Source organism: Chiroxiphia lanceolata, chromosome 3 (genome assembly GCF_009829145.1).
Source record: "Chiroxiphia lanceolata isolate bChiLan1 chromosome 3, bChiLan1.pri, whole genome shotgun sequence".
Lineage (NCBI taxonomy): Eukaryota > Metazoa > Chordata > Aves > Passeriformes > Pipridae > Chiroxiphia > Chiroxiphia lanceolata.
Window position 1 is genome coordinate 2289370 of NC_045639.1, and position 20306 is coordinate 2309675.

The following is a 20306-nucleotide window of genomic DNA, read 5'->3' on the forward strand; positions in this document are numbered from 1 at the left end:
TGCTTGTGAGTAGTTTGGTGTAACCAGGGAATGAGGACATGGCAACCATCAGTGGGTATGGCCCTACAGCTCCCCTTTACTGAAATCTAGGGCTTGTTTTACTTTGGGCTAGATTTGTTGGGGCCTGCTGCACTGAATTTCCTCACCAAGTGCATGGTTTGAGGCTGAAGGAATTGCTTTGAATCCTGATGTCGCTGTCAGTAGTTGGAGCACACCTGAGAGGTTCCTGTAGAGGAGTTTCTGGTTTGGTTTCCTCTGGAATTCCTGTAGCTCACACACATCTCACTGCTCTGCAGATGGAAGCAGTGGGAATGATGGGGGTTTCAGCTCAGTGCAGATACAGAGGAGTCAAAAGATAGGGCACTGTTAGAATATTTACATTCTTTTTCCTTTTCATATCTGTTATCTTATTATGACCTTCTTTGAAACATTAGTTGGTTACATTTGAGAGGTGCTGTGCATAGAGCATATATTAGATGTAACCGTAGAAAATTGGCCTTAGCATGAGATAAGAAATGAAGTTAAAGTGTCTCTGGATACTGCCATTCAAGGATAAAGGAAAGGAAGTTGGAAACTTGCAGAAGTCTCCCACAGAAGGGTCTGAGGGAACTGGGGGTGCAGTGCAGAAAGCAAGGTCACAGTGGGTGTAGTTCTCCAAGAGTAATAAACCAAAAAACACGGTGTTCCTGAATCACTCAGCATACAGCTCTGTCATTTTCTGCTGCAGTCAGGTCACACTGGACCTTGTGGGTGGTTTAGCATGTGGGATTCAGTCAGTTCCACGTAGATTTGATGAGTTTTCTGCCTGATCCCACAGATCACTGAGGTGATTTCATGTATTGTGGTGTTCGTTGCAGTTTGGCTCCCACTGAACTGAGGTGGAAAGCAGTCAGTGGATTAGTTCAGAAGGAGAATACAGTCTGGGACTGTTGGTGTTCTGTGTGTTTTCAGAAGTGACAGAATGGCTGAGGAAATGCAGCTGCCACTTTTGTAATGGTATTTGTGTTCATTTAATCTCTTCTGTCAGAGGGGACGCTGAGTGTTACCTGTAGCACTGAACTGAAGGCTCAGTTCCCCTTGTAGCTCATCCTACAGTTAAAAAGGAAATGGACAACATTTTATCCATAAGTATTGACACTGTGTCATGGTTTGAGAATCCCAACTGAAGTTGTCTTTCTTTGTCCCCCTCTTGATCTCTGATACGTGTTTATATCATGTAAATCATTTCATTCAGTAGCGTTTGGGGGCCTGATGCTACAAAACAGTTCAGCTGTCTTTGAGATCCAAGGGATGTGAAGTAGATGACAAACCTTTGAGAGTAAGACAGGAATGCTTGGTGCTGGGAGACACCTTTCTCTGTGCTGTTCAGACTAATTTTTGGTGCAGGTTGTGAGAGAAGCACTAACTTTCAGGGGTAAGATAACCCAGAAAGAGCTGCGGAGAGCTGGGCAGACAGGAGAGTGGAGGCAGGTTCGATTGCCTGCCAGGAATGAAGAGCACAGCCCTTTTATGAAAGTAAAGGTTAACTTTGCCAGCTATAGCTTTTAATAAGTATTTTTACAGTGGCAGCGTAAAGATTTTGATGTGCGTTGTTATAGCTTAATTTCCCATTAAGACTATTCCATACTCCATTAATCCATAACAACGTTCTTGGGGAATTTTACAGTATCTCTACAAAATATATTTACAAGGGGTGCATTCTGTGGAGGAAGGTTCTGTGCACTAAATCAAAGCTGCTCAAAGCCCTTTACTGACCCTGAGACCCAGGATGGAAATAGTTCCATGTGCATGGAAGTTACCACTGTCTGCAGGTTCTGTCCTGCCTCACAAATGTTTTCTGATTATTCTTTCCAATCTGTGCCAACTTGTTTATTTCTTTGTTGACCTGTTCCTTCCCTTGGATTCCCTTTGCGTTTTCACCTCAGCCAGAGCAGATCCAGCAGCACAAGCCTTACAAATACTGATCCTTCCCAGCTGCTGACAGAAGCAACAAAAATCCTCTCAGAGATGTTCTAGATCTCAGAAGCCTTGCTTTTGCCATAGCAAGAACAATATGGATCATCAACAGGAATTAACTACCCCATTGTACATGAGAAGTTTTATTGTATGTATGTAACTGGTGTTGATTTGGTTTCAGGCACCTCAGAACTGTTGTCCCTTGGATAAGGGGGAGCAGAGGGAGGAGCAGCTGAGGAAGAACGTGACGTGTTGGTGGTCTCACAGCTGGTTTGTAGCTCTGTGGAGTACAGTGGCAGCACGCTGGAAAATGAACCAAGAGTTGAGGAGCCTTACATTCTCTCATTTGTCACAGTCAGTAATTAACAGCAGTCTTTATATAAATCATTCTCTAGTCCTGCTGCAAGCACTCTATTAATGCACAGTTTGGACTGAAAATTTAAATGCAGAAAGGTCACACAATGTTTTGTTGAGATTCCTCTGTCACAGTGGAACCTGCTGTAGACAGCACTCTCTCCTTGCAGGCTTCCCTCTCATGGAAACTGGTGGTTCTGCAAAAAATGTATTTTTTTTAATATTTACATACACAGGGGGTTGTTAGATGGTGTTCATCATAGTACATTCTGCCCTCGCTGTTCTGGGAATCAGGCTGAGAGATTGAAAGACAGTTTGTTTCTATTTCAAACCCACTAATTTCCATGGATAGTTTGTATAGCTTTGAGTGGGGGTGTACACGTGTAGAGGAAGAGAAACATTGACAGAAGCACACTCTGTCCTTGTCCTACTGTTCATTCCTTGGTTTGCTCGGGAAGCTGGTTTTAGCAATTGTTTCTGGAGAAACAAAGTACTTCAGCAGTTTGCTTAAATTAACTTCACTGAAAATATTTATTAGAGTGAAGCAAATGAATTAAAAATGCAGTAAAGATGAGAGCAAAAGATATAAATTCAGCACGATTTTTATTAGCTCAATGGAAAGAAGAATATTAATGGCAAAGTTCTGTAATTAAAAGCACTGGCAGGTAACTCAGGTTTAGGGGTGGATTTTTCTTAACCCTCAGATGTTAAACTGCATTTCATCAAAGGTCTCATTGTGAACCTTAGTGCGAAAATAAATTTGTGAGCAGGCAAACAGCACTTCAGGAAGGAGTGTTTTTGTCTAGTCACTAATATTAAACTATACAAATACAGATATTGCAAGCAGATAACCTAATTTTTCACACTGTCTGTAGGCAGACAAATTATAAATTTATCCTGATTTTGCTTACTCGGGGGGTACTTAGGGCTGAGCACAGGGTGCAGGACCAGTCTGCACCACCTGTTAAAGACAAAATACTCCTTCCTTCAACTGGTCACGACTGCTTCCCTTTGAATCTTCCCCCTTTCTTTTGTTTGGGTCCTCTGTGAGCTACAAGTCTCAACGCTGCAAGTGTAACTCATTTTTACACAGTATTCTAAAGCCTGTTACAAAGTGTGCAGAGATCATTCCTGTTCCACTGCAGTGTTCTGCCATGTGATGTGCTGGGGGGTTTTTCCCATATGAGTGACCTGTGATCTGGGAGCTGTTGTGCTCTTCTTAGTCCAGCTCTGGAGACTTCTGAGAGGGACTTGGACCCCGCTTTGCTGACTAATACTAGAAAGTCAAGAGAGCAGGTTTGACTTATCTATTTTATTTATTTGATCAGTGGGGAGTGGTTTTTTTTGAGCAGGAGGAGCTTTGGAGGGAACCTGTTGCCTTATGGAGGGCACTCCTTTAGCTGCCTTTGGCACCTGGACCCTGCTGGAACTGGCATAGGATCTTCTGAGTGGGCACCATGTCAGACAAGCAGATGGGCTGGAGCAAAACCTTGCCAGAAAACAGTTTGTGCATCAAGTTTTAAATATTAGAGGCCTGGACTCCCATGTGAGAGTGCTGTAAGAGCAGAGCACGCAGAGCTGTTCTGCCTGGGGTTAAAGGATGTGTCACACCTATTCCAGCTCAGGGGAGTTAACTTTGAAAGTCAAACAGTGGCTTCGTTGCTGTGCAATACAAAACTTTGGCTCTGCTGAGTCAAGATTCAGGTTTCCCAGAAACATGAGTCAGAAACGTTCTGAAATTTCCTACCAGTGCTGAATGCTCTGAACTTGGAGGCATTTGGAGTAATCTGCAAAACAGTTTAGCAGCTGAACACGATTTTCTCCCAAAATCAGTTTGGTTGGGTCTTGTGGAAGACGGCTCCTCAAGCAGGGTATGGAGAGCTATATCTGTGTAGTTTGTGTAATAAAACTCTACATTTATAAAGCTTCCTGGGAGAAGAATCCAGAATAAAGCCTGTTCAGAAACACTGCTCAGAAAAGAGCCTGTCCAGGAAATGATGATGCAGCTATAAAGTAACAGAGAAGCAGATCTTCCTTAGGTTGCATTAAAAGTGGAGTTTAAACACCCTTCAAGGACTGAATGTTTCAATTCTTGGGAAATATTGGATATTGCAATGTCAGAGAGGGGGAAACAATGTATTTGTTTGCCTTTAAATATTTTATCTTAGTACCCTCCTCCATGCAGGAAATATTGATGTGTTAAATGCTACTTTTTATTTACTTGAGTACATTTTGTTCTTAGTAATTCTATTGCTGCAACTTGGATCCTTTTTTATTGTTAGATAACACTCTATTTTATCTATTTTATTGTTAGCAACACTTCCACCCTGTTTGTTACCCATTAAATTTAACAACTCTTGGCTTGACTTAAACGGGGTCTGTCTGAATTTTCCCAGCTTTTTTGATAGGTCGCCTGTAACTCCAAAATGGGATATTTTTGAGATTTGTTTCTATTTCTGCAAAAACTAAGCTGGTAAATCGCTCTTCAGGATTAGCTAATGAATGGAACAAAGCAAAAATAAAATACTAGCAACCCCAGAACTAATGAAAATAGTTTTACTCATGTTTCCCAAACAAATATATCCTGAAAATATCCAGCAGTGGCAAAGACACCAGCTGTGGACAGGAGCAGGGATGTTCTTCCAAACTGCCAAACCAACGCTGTTTTCTTTTCCACTGTGTAAACTTTGTCAACAAAACTGGTTCTGTGAGAGCCATTGAAAATATTTCACCATATTCCAAATGTGGCTGCCACAAATTAACTGCTAAAACTACAACAAGCACGTTTGAACTGGCAAATGGAGCTGGCACAGTTGCTCTGTCGGGCTGCAATTGTGCTGGGTGGTTGGAGGAAATGCAGCTCATCCACAAACACCCTTTTGTTCCCGTGTCTTGTTAACATTTAGAAAGCCACCTTAACTAAGGTGGTGGCAACAAAACGGATGAAATCCACGATTTAAATGGGTGATGAGACCAAAACTGCTGTGCCTGGGTGAGGCCAGGGAATCCTGGACGTGGGATGACTGGAGGTAGGTTATTTGCTGTGTTGTGCAGGCTCAGCAGTTGGAAATGATGGCCAAGGATGTGGATCTTGCTGCACTGCTTTATTTCAGGAGGCATTTTAAATTCGTGTAGCTGGCTGTGATTGTGGGATGGAAGGGAGGAAGGGAAGGCAGAGCAGTGCCCTCTGCAAATGTTTTGTGAGACCCCTCTTGGCATGAGGTGGAAACAGCCCCAGCCCCTTCCACGGCTTCAGCTGGCACCAGTGTTCCCAGTTAGCAGTTATGCAGACGGTGGTTTTGATCGTGCCCCCACCTGTCTAGGTGATAAAACCAACAGAAACGGGGAACTCTCACACTTGGTAAACTGCTGTAGGATTTTTTGCAGACATAATCTCCCCATCTAGTCCTTCTATGCCATCAGAGCCCTCCTGCCTGTCAGCACAGCCTCCTGCAGAGCCCGTGCTCACTGTCCTGCAGTCTGGCATTTCACTGATTGTAATATTATAAATAGCCATGAGCCACCACACAGAACGAGGCGAGCACATGGCTAATTACGGGTGTGCAGTAATTAACCAGGAGCTAAACTCGCAGGAGAGTATGTGGCGGTGGGCTATGAGGTATGTAATCAGACTGTTTGTTAAACCTTGGGAGCCTTTCCAGTCTGTTAAGTAACTATACATAGTAATGAGACAATTTTTTAAAAACCAGTTATGTTTGTTTATGGACAGAAAAATAGTCTGTCTCTTTTCTGAGCTGTGGCTGAAGTGTTGCTGCCTGAGATCTGAACGGTTCATTTTACTGATGTGACAAAAGGTATGCACACTACTTCTGCTTGTCCGTGTGTATGGGATGGATTGGTTAAGCACTGCCTGGGTAAGAAGTTTAGAGTGTTGTTCCTGGGGAATGCTGTGCCTTGTTTCATGTGTGTGCAGTAAAATACCATTTCTGCTCTTGTAGGTTTGAATGTTGTGTAACTCGTTTTGTGGGGCACCGTTCTGGGATCCTGTTGAGCTTTGTCTGACTGTTGTCCCTTCTCACATTGTAACAATTGCCAGTTAGTTTTGGTTTGATTTTTCCTGAGGATGTTCTTTCGGTGTGACTCCAAAAAGCATCACTGTGGCCCAGTGTAAGAACCGTGGGGGTCAGGCCCCTTTGCTGGGCTGCCTCCTGTTAATTGCTCTTCTTCATTACCCTGGCAGCTGCTGCTGCCTGCTCCACATTACCAGCAATGAGGCCTCTCTAGAAAATGTCAAGAAGTCTACAGGGAAGTTAGATCAGACTCTTTCAAATTCATTTAAATTTGATACTGCTCTATATCTATCAAAGCTCTGTTAAGTAACTTGGTGCTAAAACACCTTTATACAGAGGTTCTGCTCTGGTCTGTGTCAGTAAGGGAGCACATCTAATTCTCTTTGGGGAATGTGATGTTGTTGAATGCCATGAAAACACATGGGATGTGCTCCTTTAAACTGATGTCTTCAGCTATTAACACACAGTCTACATGTGGCAAAGAAAGATAAAGATGTAAGTGCCTGTTCCCTGGTTCCTAGTTCAGTACAACAATACGGTAGGAACAAAGTTTACCAAAACTTCCTTCCTGGCTGTAGTTTTAATCTGTGTGCTGACCATGCCTGCTACTTGTCTGAGTCTATGGATGGTTCACACCTTCCAGAGCTGCTGTTTTAGGGTGTTTTCATTCAGGTGGGGAAGTGCCAAGCAGAAGGCAGTGGGGACCCTGTGGGTGTTTGGAGCGTGTACAGTGCCAAATTCAACCCAGATACTGAATAGAATTGAAGGGAGATGGCAGCTGAAGGAGTCTGACCATTGTAAAAATATTTTTATGCCCTGACCATCAAAAAAAGTAAGCTTGGGTGGTTTGATTAGATCCAAGTTTACTTGATTTTATTATGTGGATAAAAGTGGTCTGGTTTTGCGTGTGCTCCCAGCTGAAGTGTTTCACACCTGGGCTGTTGTTGGTATTTGATCATTACAAGGAGTTTGAAAGGGACACTTATTTCCCAGGAACTGTATTCTTTTTAGTTTTTTTTCAGCTATGATTCTAAAAGATGATTTAGTCTCATTAAATTTTAATCCCAGTGTAGCTCGATGTGGCTTCAGTCATATCAGAGAGAACTGATGGCTCTCTCAGGGTCAGAAGAAAATAGGAGTGCATTGTCTGTGCAGGGAGGTTCTGTCTCCTGGGCTGTAATTGGCACCTGTGGTCAATTATTGGTTTGAAATCTCCACTTGCTCCGAGAGCACAATCCCTCACTCCCCTGGAGGAGGTGGTGGCCGTGCTGTCCCCAGCTTAGGCCACTGTCTGAATAATGTCAGCACAGAAATCACACCTCTGGGGCCAAATGACTGTGGAAGGGAGGAGAGCTGACAATCCTGGCTGAGCGTGGGGAGGTCACAACTTCTAAGGGGTGTCTTTGTCACGACAGTGGATTGACAGCAACCAAATACAGAGGTTTTCCAATTGACTGGAATGACTTAGAGTCTGTTACAGTGGAATCCCTCATTGTGGTGCAAACCTGCAGTGAGGAAGGACATCCTGCTTACTCCTTAATTAACAGCCAAGGAGAGACTCCTGAAAATGTGGGTTAAAATCGCTTCTCTACTTGTTGATTAAAACTTCTCTGTGTGTGTTGTTTTTAGTTTTATTTGCTTTGAACTTGGCAAAGCTCTGACCTTTAAAAGCAGGAATTCAGACAAAATGCTGTGTATCTTTTTGGGTTGCCTTAGTGTGAGCACAGTCTTTGTTTGCAATGCTATTTTGTTGCACACAGCCTGATCTCCATCTCTTTCTTCCTTTGCAGCATCCCCTCAAACTCGTGTTCCTGTACAAGATGATGCAGTTCATGTAATTAAAGTGGTAATGTTTAGCTCTCATTTCTAAATTATTAACTTGCATGCAGTTCTTTCTCTTAATTATCTCTCCTTATTTGCAGCATTGGGTCTGTATTGCATGCTTGTGGCTTTTTTTTTTAACTTACTTTCCCGCTTGGGGATATATTTGGCATTTCCATGACACACAGTATTTCCTGGACATGATTCTTTCCTTTCCTTGATTGCAGCTCTTAACAGTTTAGTAAGGAAAATTAGATCTTACACACACCTGATCTACAATATTTCTGAAAATAGGGTCTTAAATAATGCCTGAAAGAATCTGTGTTGCTTATGAAAATGTGTTGCCAAACAACTTTTCTTTTTAGCTACTTATTAAAATTACAGTTCAGATGGCATGGATGTGGGGGGAAAAGGGATTTCATCCTCTAGGAATTTCTTACGTGCTTTGCTTTAGAAATTGTTGTCTTTCTAATGCCTTTGATGACACCAAGTTTATTTATTTCTCAACAGGAATATCTTGAAAATGGCCCCTTATTTTCTGAGCTGAAATTTTACCAGAGGGCTGCAAAACAAGAGCACAGTAAGTAATGTATCACTTCTGATTCGGGTGGATTTAAGGAGAAGTTTGGGTTTGACTCCTTCTAACAAGAACTGTTGCTTTAGAGCTTCCCAGCCAACTCATTTCATATCCACTGATATGAATCCAACTCATTTCATATCCAACTCATTTCATATCCAACTCATTTCATATCCAACTCATTTCATATCCAACTCATTTCATATCCACTGAACTAATCCTAGTTGGTGCTGCAGGATTTCTAGATTGCTGTAGTTTTGTTACTTGGGTGTTATCCTTGTTGTTTCTGATCTGAAGGGTGAATAGGAGCCAAATTTATTATGTGCACAACAATGAATGGACTCCAGAGACAGCCCAGCCTTGGAACAGAACAAAACACACCAAACCTGAAGTTCCCCAGCTACCTCTAACCCCATGTTATCTTATTATTGCAGTAAGAAAATGGATGAATCTCAAAAAAATAAGATGTTTAGGAATTCCAGTGTTTTGGGGATCAGGCTTGGCTGAGTACAAAGGAAAAAGGTAATAAGACAAATTGTAATTAAACCTCAAATTGACTGAAGATCCATTTTCAAAAATGGAGATTAAGTCCTTTCAATCTGGCACAAACTTGCAGTCTTGTCTAAAAGGATTGCTCCCTTTTATATATGTCCTGGCAGTTATAGATTCATGGTCATGGAGAGACTGGGGGAAGACCTACAGAGAATCTTTCAAGACTGTGGGAGCAGATTTAAGAAGGAGACTGTTCTGCAACTTGGGGCACGAATGGTACGTACAGAAGAGAGGAGATTGCTGAGTTCAGCTAGAGAATTATCCTTCCAGTACAGTTCCTGTAGGTGGCTCTTGAGGTTAGAATTCAACATGTGTAAACACTGTGTATTTTCTTATTTTTCATATCTTTTAAAATAAAGTGAGTATTTAGTAGAAAATCAAGAGCCCTTAGTCGAAAACCTTTAGCAGAAAATCAAGACTGGAATTTGGTGACCTCAACCCAAATGTCTTTTCTAATAGGTTAAAACACAGACCATGTACTTCAAACCACTAGAGAGAGATGTGTAAGCCTGTTCTCTTGTGCCTCAACATGTATTGATTTCTTTTTTCAGTGTCTGAGGGGTGTTGTATTAGACATCCATATTTGTCAGAGTTTGTTGCATGCCTGGATGCCCCATTTTCAGGGTGTTTGCTGATCGTGCAGACCAGGATTAAGATGGTCTAATTTATGTTACCCCTGCTTTTGAAGGAGGGATTTACACTGGACACATCCAAAACTTCCTTTAAATTAAATAATAATAAATATTAAAAAAAAAAAATGTGGAGGGCTTTCATAGTCACACAACTGACAAATCTGTAACACTCTTTATACGCTCCAGAAGTCAGGATTAGGTTGTCCTTTGTATGAGCTGCAAAGTGCAAATGTGTTTGTTAATAATGATAATTAGAGATATTGTACCTCAGTAAGGAGCTGAAGGAGGATGAGTTTTATTCCAGATCTTCAGAACTGATTGAATATGTTCTTTTCAAGAGCCTGGTGTTCTCAACATCCGCTCTGGCATTTATAAACTGCTGGTTTCATTCTTGCTTTGTGGTCTTAGAAGCTGGTACTCGTAGGCAGTTGCACAGGGACACCTCAGGGAAAAGTATGGCTTGTTTAGCTGGTGGCTGGTGGCAAATCCTGGTGGGAACAGGCCCTGTGACAGACTGGATGGTCCCTGTGCTCCAGCTCAAACCACATTTGCCAGCTCAGTCTGTGTAGCCCTTGATTTCACTGCATAAGTAAGAAATATTTCTTGATAGGGTTAAGGGCAAAGTGGAAAAGATGATGATGTTTTCTCCTCTGTTCTACGCTCTTTCCTAGCTGGATACTTTGGAATACATCCATGAAAATGAGTATGTCCATGGTGACATTAAAGCAGCAAATCTGCTTTTGGGCTACACCAACCCCCACGAGGTGAGCATGTTACTCGTCTGCACTTCGGTGTTTTAGAACCGTTTACAGGTTTTTAAGTTCTGTAGGTTCTGCAGTAAAAATTCCTTTGTTAGAAGGAGTTCATGCATGAACATTCACATCCTCTCATGACAAATCTGACAGTGCAGCTTAAGGCCTGAGAAAGCAGCAGGAAAAACTCTGCTCTGTTCCTTTTGTGTTCTGCTGACTGGCACACGGGTGTGGAGGGGTAGCTAAGGGTGGGTAAACTGCAGGACCTAATTGCTGCTCTAGGTTATGCCAGTTTAAGTGTATCAGTGGAGATGAAGGGTGTGACCCACTGCATTTTCATTCTTGGGAAGTTCCAGCTTTCTAATATTGCCATGACTTGTGTTTCCATGCACTGACCCTCCTGTCCTGCCCGTTGCAGTGGATATCACAGGTAAGGAGGGTTAAACCTGCTGTTCTCCAACACTCTGAAGCCTAAAGGTTCCCTGGAAATAAGGTACTTGTGAATTAGTGGACAGAGGTTTCAGGGTTTATTTTTTAGGTTTTGTTAAATAAATCAATAGCTATTCCAGTCTGAGTAGCTTCTAACTCAACATGTACAAATTATATGTTACTGCTGGGAGGTTTTGTGTAGAATTTTCTTTCAGCAAAATTTATTTTCCACTGAAATTATTTTATAAAAACGTATTAGAAAATTCTCATACTAATTCAGAAGACCTGATAGGAAACAGTTTCTAATATTTACTTGCATTTCTATGCTATGAATTAAACTTTAATTTCTGTATGTGTAAGAAAGTGCCCGGGAAGGGTTTTGTCCAACATTCTCTCTCTGCCAGCACAGTGGATAATGGTCTTGCTTTTTTCTTAAAAAAAAAAGGTGAAGTGATCAACCTGATCTCATAAATAGGGGGTGAGAGCATCAGCCAGTGGCCAATTCCAAGCCAGGAACACAAGCCTGTGGCTCCAGTGGGAGCTGGTGTAATAAAACTGTCTACCTAACAATTTCTGTGGAGAAGTTTGTTGAAAGAATTTTATACTCAGGGTTCTTGCTCTTTTAGGAACTGGGATTTTAAGGGAAAATAAATTGTAAGTGTTCTTTAATTGTCAAAATTTGTTTTTGAAACAAACCCATAACTTATCTCTTAAAAATAATATATATCTCTATTGAAGATGTATTTCCCTATTCTGGTGAAGAGACATAAATCCCTGTTCAGAAAAGCACATGTACCTTTATACTCAACTTTGCATTTTTCTGTCATTTAGTGGCTGTTGATGTGCATTCTTACGTGTGAATTTGTCACTGGCTTCCTGCAGTTCCAAAAAAGATAATTTTTCTATTTTCAACTTTGTGCTGCTGGTCTCTGTCTGTTGTGTAAATTAACCTGGTGAATTTACAGCACAGCCAATAAATAACACAATCCCCTTTCTGCGAGCACGTGTGAAATCCATACTGCCAGCCCCTGCCTTCTGTGGCGAGGCAGAGAGACAAATAAAGCAGAGGTCCTGTCACTCTGTGACCTCCAAATGATGGTTAGAAATGGTTGGAAGATCAGAATCAAGTGCCCTCCAAGAGCAGCTGCTGCAGATGTGCTGCACAGGGGCAGCAGGGCCGTTCAGCCAGTTACAGGTCACGGGATCAATTCTCCAGTCGATACGTTCGGGAGCTCGGCCCCAGCACAGGCACTGCCAGAGCAGGAGTGATGGACTGAGGGAGCTGCACAGCCCATGAATCTGAGGGGCCTGAAAGGAAACTTGCAGTGATCAGGGCCATAAATTAGAGCCCAAGTGAAGCACTGGCTCGGGGCTGGGCCGAGTGAAAGGGAATTGGGGTTGTAGCAGGGACCGTTGGTGTGATGAAGCAGAAATAAGTATTATTGATATAGACTCTCAAATCTATTAGGCTCATTTAAATGGTGATACTATTAAAAGGGACAAGTGGTCACTAGACAAGAGTTTAAACCCTGAGTTTTAAATAAATGAAATGAAGTTTAGGAGAACACCTCTTCAAAACAATCACCCTGTAGTATTTTTCCCCTATGGAATATATGGGCAGACATCCTACAGTGTTGCAGACTCAAGTCTGTTCCAGAAGTTGCCTATTTGGATTTTTAAGATGTAGATTTTAGTTGCATTCACACCTCAGTTCTGATTTTAATTTTAAGCGTTTCTTAGACAAGATAGTTACAGAACAGAGCTCTCAGACTTGATTATCAGAGATAGAATACAAAGGGATTTCAAAATATAACTATTAAGACCAGCTTTCATTGGACCAGCACAGGAAATAGAGAGATCACACACTGATCATATGGGGAAAACTTGTATGAAAACAATTCCAACTTGGAGCTGTTTTTCATTGTGAGCAGAATCATTGTGATTCCTGCTCTTTAGCCCACTATGACAGACTTGCTAAAGAGCAGGTGAAATGAAAAAAATGAAAATCTTTTCTGTTCTCCTTCAGGTGTTTTTAGGAATGCAGAGACACCCCGTGCCCCTTCCCCTGTCTCTTTGTCAACCTGCTTTCCTCTCTCCTTGGCTTCTGCTTTGTGAGAGATGCTATTTCTGTCCCAAACACTAAACTTCACACTTCCTGTCCAGGGTCTTTGCCCTGTTTGTAGTTGTGTCCAACTGAACTTGACAGCACCGTGGCCATTAGCAACCAATCTGTCTCTGATTAGTAGGTATCTACTTAATTATTTACAGACATGACACAAGCCTGGTAATGGAACCACTGGAAAGAAAATGTACAGAGAAAATCACCATATTGTCATCCTTTCAGCACTAAATCTGCCCTGGGTACTTCAAGATAAAGGGAATACCAGGAGAATCCCAAGGGGCAGGGTGATAACCCCCCAGCTGAGTGCAGTTGTGTATCAGAACGTGTACAGGCTGTAGGAATTGTCCATGTTTAGCAGATATCCAGGACTTCCAGCCCTGGGGGGGAGTCGTGCACAGGAAGGGCAGGGGGGCAGCTCAAACTCTGGTTGGCTGCTCGTGCCCACAGGTAATTGTTTGTGCCTGCGTGGTTGTGCACTGGGATGAGGTGGGCACACTCCTGTTTGCTTGAAATCCAGTGCAAAGACTTCAGGAATCTGGCTTTTAGTCTGTAACAACATCTGTTAATGACAGAGCAGAGCCTGGTGCAGACTGGGATGTGTAAAGGAGAGAAACTGGAACAAAAACAGGACTCTAAAATAAGTGAGTGAGTGGGAAGGAGTGTACAATGTAACAGCCAAACCCAGCTGTTCCATGCTAGTGTCCCTGCTGCACCTTCACCATCCACCTTCCCATTCCTTATTCCAGTGTCTTGTTTGTCTTGCTCTGCTCTGTTTTGTTCTCTTTTTGTTCTTATTTGTTTTGTTGTTCCTATAAAAAGCATGCAGGTGAAAAATATTTATGGTATCGAAACACTTACTAACACTGGCTTAATTTTTCTCAATATTCCTCATTATTCATCTGCTTTTCTCCATCCCTATACCTTAAAAAAACCTGCAACAACTCTGAATTCATTAACTACCTCTACTGTGCTCTGAGCAAATTTGGAAGGTCACAAAGTGTTACATTATCAAAAAGTGACAACCAGCTATAAAGAACTATATATCTCTTTAATGATGAAAGGGTTATAATGAGAATTGATGAAATGAAATTAATGGTAATTTAAAATAACACAGTCATTGTGATAATGGCCATGGCAAGGTTGTAACGGGGCAGTGCTGGTTTGGTACAAGCTGAAGGGGATTGATTTTTGGTGGTGGCCAGGAGGCTTTTGTCACATGTTTGTGGAAAAACTACTTCTCACTCTCAGTATAGATTGAAAACCTCTCTGCTGATACTACTACTGAAGGTATTTTAAGCAAATGCATTGCTTAAAAATGGAGTACATTAATGGAGTTGCTTTAAAAGAAAGAGTTCATAGTTACTGTGATTTATTTATGATTCTATGATTATTTTTTTTTTTGCATACTTCAAATCTGACTAGCAAATATTTGTGGCTGCTTTCTGGCTGGCCTGTTGTTGAGGTAGTTTGAAAGAGCACCAGGGCTGGGCTGTCACAGGGGAGTGTCTGTCACATAAGCCCAAACCAAGAGAGCTGCCAGAGGTGCTTTGGGTGTGGTTTTCCCCTCATTTTAATATAAGGCACAGCCTTAATTTTTAAAGGTGTTTTATCTTACTGTACATGTCAGAAATGTCTAGCCAAGTGAAATCCAAAAGATACCACTTGGCCTGAGAAGAATATTCCTTTCTAGGCTCCTCTCTCCTTCCCAGCCCACAGAGGATGCAGAAGCCTCACAAAAGTTGATATTAGTGTAGTTTAAGTTAGTTCTCTGCCTAACTGACTGGGGGCTCAACTGGGACAGGTACCAGAGCACCAGGAATACGCTGGAGAACAGATGCAGGAGAAAATCAAACCAGTCAACCCAACACAGTTTATACCTTGTCCCAGATTTTCAAAAGGTGCCTCCGGTCTTTCGTCTCGTATCCCAGTTTGTGTGGTCTGTCAGGTGAAACACAGCCTGGATAATCTTAAAAGCCCTCTCCCTGCAGGAAGTGAGCGCTGCAGCCCGGCTCACACGCTCCAGATAAGCTCAGATGCTGCAGCAGGAACAGTAAAACCAAGAGAGCAGCAATCCCAGCATTGGAAGCTGCCTGGAGCACAAAGAGGAATCAGCAGTTCAGCAGAACGTGCTACAAAATAATGCGTTTTCTTGAGGGTTTTTTGTTTGTTGGTTTTGCCTCTGCCAGGAGTGACATAATTAAATTACAACTGAGGGACAGAAGAGTTTATTTTAGACTTTGATAGCATAAACTAGTTTTTAGGTAAAGAGGAAACAAAGCTAAGGTTCGACTAAGAAAAAGATTTTCTTTATCATATAGTAAGATTTAGTAGAAGTGATCTCTATGTGCCTTCAGATGATTTAGCTTTTGCCCCAGAAATCGGTTCCATTGGCAATATAAATGTCTGTAGCATTATTTTTTGAAGGGAAAATACCATCCTTGGATATTTATTTAAAAAAGCAATTACCTATTGTGAGAACTGGTCGATGTACAGGGTAAAGGCCAGGTGGGAGTGTGGAAATGACTGAGAAAATAACCTATGGAATACTGGGGGGGACAGACTGTGATTAAATTCCAGCTGCTTTCAACAAGTTGCTGCCTGTCAGCTGTGCTGCACTGACTGACCATGTGCATGCATTAAGTCCAGCCCTGTTGGAGGGTGGAACACGTTAATCTGAACTTCACAGGGTGGGTTTGTGCCCTTCCTGTAAATTGTGTGAGTGGCAGAGTCGATGCAGTGCTGGGTGCCCTATGCCCACAGAGAAATAGAGGTGTAGGAGCCACCTGGCACATGCAGTTTGTCTTGACAGGCAGCAGCAGAACACAAAGTGAAACTCAGCTCTCCTGAGCTGTTCTTTTTCAGCTTCAAATGCCAGGGCTGTGTGTCTGTGCCTGCCTGAGTGAGGACAGGAAGGGGTCCCATAAGCAACGTGAGGCTGCATAAAAGGCATATTGCAGTTTATGATGTCTGGATGCCCACCTGGAGAGCAGAGAGCTTAGGAACAAAATAAAATGACTGAAATTCCGCTCCACTCTGGAGTAAGAGAAGAGAATAGTAGTGGAAGGATTTAAATGGGGAGGGCAGCTGTTATAGCCCCCAGTTGTACGTATTTTATCCTGAGGCACCATTTGGTTTAATAAAATTTAGATCTAAGGCTGTCCTTAACCTATCAGTTTCTTAAGACTTAATTATAAAGGTTATACTTTCAAAGGACAAAGGCATTATTCATTTGTCTGTTCATGTCTTCCAGGTTTATCTTGCAGATTATGGACTTGCCTACAGATATTGTCCCAATGGGAACCACAAACAGTATCAGGAAAATCCTAGGAAGGGCCATAATGGGACAATAGAGTTTACCAGCATAGATGCCCACAAGGGAGTAGGTAGGTCTCTTTTTTTATTTCAGATGAGTGATTACAGAATGAGTAATCGGGCCGTGGGAGCTGATGTACACAGCAGGAGCAGGCTGGGGGCTGCTCTGCCCCTCGGGTGGTGACCTCCTCCTGTTCCTGGGAATGTTTCTCCAGGGCTGGGAGGGAAGGGGGGGGTGGCAGGATGGACCCTGGAAGGCTCTGCAGACCAAGACCCCCTGAGAAGAGCTCACCATTACATTGAATTGGTCCATGTTGGGAGCACTGGTTGGTGTTTGCTGCACTGTTTGCTAATGTTGTATTGGGAAGGGAAAACATTTCCAGTGTGCACTGTCCTTTAGGGAGAGCTGTGCCTGAGTGTCACCATCTGTGTTATGGGAGGATATTTCAAGGATGACATTCCTTCTGCAAGGAGAAAAACCTTTTTTGAAGCCATAAAGCGTTAACTTTTTGAAATCTTTTTCCAGTAGCCTTTCATATATCTTACTTATTTAAACTCACTTTGATGGTATTGGAAACACATTTGCAGGTAAATTACATACATAGTCCTTTTATTGGATATTGATTGTACTGCCTTGCATTCCAAGGCAGACTTAATTCAACAATTCCCTAATTAGTTAAAGTCATAACCTATGTCTTGTATTCATTTACCATTAATTAAACCTTAGCTGTTTATTACACTGCAGTCCAAATCCAATAGCAGACCCATGGAGCCATGGAAAAGGGACTGGGAGGTCAATATTGAAAATATATGGTGTAAAGTCCCACTGATGGCTGCATTGTTCACAATCAATATGGTCAATGCAACACAACTTTCTTAGTTGCTATGTCAGCAAGACAAAAAGTCAATTCTAATGTTATGCTAGTGAAAAAAATGGTCATTATTGAAAAAGTTTGACTCTTGCTATGAAAGTGTCTTTTTGTTAACTTTCCTTTCCCCTCTCCCCCTCCCCACCCCGAAGATCTTCTAAAAAGGACTGGTTTGCTGCTGCCAGCCTGGCACGAGGGATAAGTGCAGAAATTTGTGCTTGTTAATAGCTGCTGAACTGTTACCTTAAACTAATACTTTCTAACGAGTTTTAGTTGGCACAAACAACTGTATATTATTGCTTTTTCTATTAAAAGGCCCATTGACCATGTAATGTAGAGGGGCCTGATAATTTGCCGGAGCTGTTAAAACCTGCAGTCGTTTAACTCTGGTCATTAGGAAAAATGAAATAAGACTGTCAAGTATTTCCTGCTGAGACAATTGCACCTTTTCACCTGCTAAAAAGTATTTTGTGGTGAGGAGGGATCTGTTCTGGGCTCTTCTGGCCCTGCCAAGCACACAGGGTGTTTTCTGGAGCTCTGACTCTGCTTTGCCTGGTGGTGTGAGCACTGTGGCTGTGTGTTTGATGTGGATGCTGTTTGAAGAATAGTGGAAGCTGGAGTGTTTGGGATTTGGCAGTTGGATGGTTATAACATCTAGTTTGGTAGATGTTTGGTCACAGTGTGTGATTACTGGACAGGTAATTCCTTTTGTTTGAAAGTGCAGGGAAGTCTTACAGACTTGGGTGCAGGTGGAAGTGTAAGTTTTGCAATCTGTGGCTTAGATAAACCATTTCAAGTGGCTAAAGCCAGGATGGAAGTGGTTAAAAGTGGAGGACTCCAGAAACCAAAAGAGAGTTAATTTTCATCGCAGCAGCTGGTGCAGTGCTGTGGTTTGGGTTTAGGGTGAGAACAGCACTGATAACACAGGATGGTTTGGTTGTTGCTGAGCTGTGCTTTCCCTGAATCCAGGACTGTGGAGTTCCCATGCCCTGCAGGTGAGGAGCTGCACAAGGAGCTGGGAGGGAGCTGAGCTGAGCTGGCCAAAGGGCTTTTCCAAAACGTGGAATGACCTGGGCAGTGGATAATCTGGGGGGTGTGCTGGGAGGGGCCCAACGCTGCTCAGGTGGGTGCTGAGCAACTGTATTGTGCACCACCTGTCTCTCCTGGATTTTATTCCCCTCTCTCTTTGTTATGCCCCTTTTAATTATTATTTTTTTAAATTTTATTTCAAGTATTAAACTGTACTTATCTCAACCCCTCAATTTTTCCTTTTTTTTTCCCCAGTTTTGCTTCCCATCCCACCAGGGAGGGCAGGGGGTGAGCGAGTGGCTCTGTGGTGCTTTATCTGCTGGCTGGGGTTAAACCACGACAAACAGCCTGAACCCATTAAGGTCAAATTACCAGTTTTCCCAGTTGCAGCAGATCTCTCAACATCCCAGGGAAAAGGTGCATCTGCAGCCATGTCTTTTGGAGAGTGCACAGGTCCAGAGGGCAGAACACAGTGACTGGTTTCCCTCATCCCTTGTTGTGAGGTTTGGAGTTGTGGAGAAGTTTCAGGACATTCAGGTGTTCTTCTGGGAAGTGTTGAAACACTGTTGGCAAATAAGGACAGCCCTCATTCTGGTGGTACCCAGCTTTTCACAGAGGAGGTTTTTTTTTTAATTTCGATGCTCCAGGAATGTAGTTCTAATTTTTAAATGTTATTTTATATAAATGAGATCCTTTCCAGGGGGCATTTCCCAGATGTGTGTAGCAACATAAATATCTCAACCTCCCTGAGCAGCACTGAGCCAGACAAATGAGCACATTTTGACTTGCTCATGAAGCAGCTACTGAATATATACAGAAATTTGAGGTACACGCTGAAACTTTAACAAAATTATGAGTCTGTTGCTTTCAAAAGTGCCTCTTGGCAATGCTTGGAGCTGATATAACCTCCTTTCATGAAGCCAGTATCTGGTGGCAGGATCCCATCCCAACCACTGTGTGGGTGTTTTAAATTGAAACCCTGTCTATTTTGATACCAATTTCCTGTAGCACAACTGCATTGATAGTTCGGGCATCGGGTCGGAGTGTATTCACTGGATCCATTTTTAAAGACCATGCTGTATAAACAGTGTTACACTTTGGCTTGTTGATTGATAATTAAAGAGAATTATAACTGTACCCAGTGTACATTTAAAAAATTGTTACATAGTTAGTGTTAAAAAGTAATATTTGGATCAATGGCTGCTATGGATTTTTGCAGATTCCCTGCTCACTGAGGCGTGCAGTCAATACCTAATTTCTCTGGAGATGCACCACGCTTCACATATTGAGGGCTTTTAAATACTCCAGGCCCGGGCATTGAGTGTGTAAGACCAGTTTTAATTTGCTACCATTGATGAACATAAGAGTATGAACTGTCTGTGCTGAATTCCCTCCAGCAGATATTTGTGTTTGCCATTGATTCTGAGATGATTCTGCTCCTCCTTCTCAGTGTTCTGCAGCGACTCAGAGCAGAGTTGCCACCCACCACATCGGGAGCTCCACCAAAATCCAGGCAGGACTTGTATGTACATCTGGAACAGGAAAGCTGCTTCATGCAGCAGTGGGGACTTCTGACAGGCTTCTCTGTGCCCCTCACACGGGGTTATTCCAACATGTGCTCCTCGAGATCCGTCAGAACGCTTGGGCACTGTTTGTCCAGGGCAGTGCTGGCACTGGGTGAGGGCAGGGAAAGCTCTGCAGTTCTTCCTGTTCTCCCCCTGCTCTGACAGAGCTGCTGCTGTTTGATATTAAAGACACAGCTCTGCCTGGCCATTGTTCCTGTTCTGTTACATGCAGGGATTGACTGGAATGTATGCAGGGTTCATTTTGTGAGGAAGGATGTGCAGGAATATAAACACCTATGGAAACA

The 20306-nt window shown here is 42.6% G+C and overlaps 1 protein-coding gene across 3 annotated transcripts in view; it reads left to right on the forward strand.

The window, feature by feature from the left end:
- The window catches only part of VRK2 (VRK serine/threonine kinase 2), a 35586-nt gene that overhangs the window by 1858 nt on the left and 13422 nt on the right, over window positions 1–20306 (forward strand). For all 3 annotated transcript variants that reach the window (XM_032681875.1, XM_032681874.1, XM_032681876.1), the window contains exons 3-8: window positions 8132–8187; window positions 8673–8742; window positions 9174–9261; window positions 9399–9507; window positions 10595–10687; window positions 16477–16609. In XM_032681875.1, the coding sequence (XP_032537766.1) occupies window positions 8132–8187; window positions 8673–8742; window positions 9174–9261; window positions 9399–9507; window positions 10595–10687; window positions 16477–16609 (549 nt within the window). The remainder of the gene's footprint in view (window positions 1–8131; window positions 8188–8672; window positions 8743–9173; window positions 9262–9398; window positions 9508–10594; window positions 10688–16476; window positions 16610–20306) is intronic.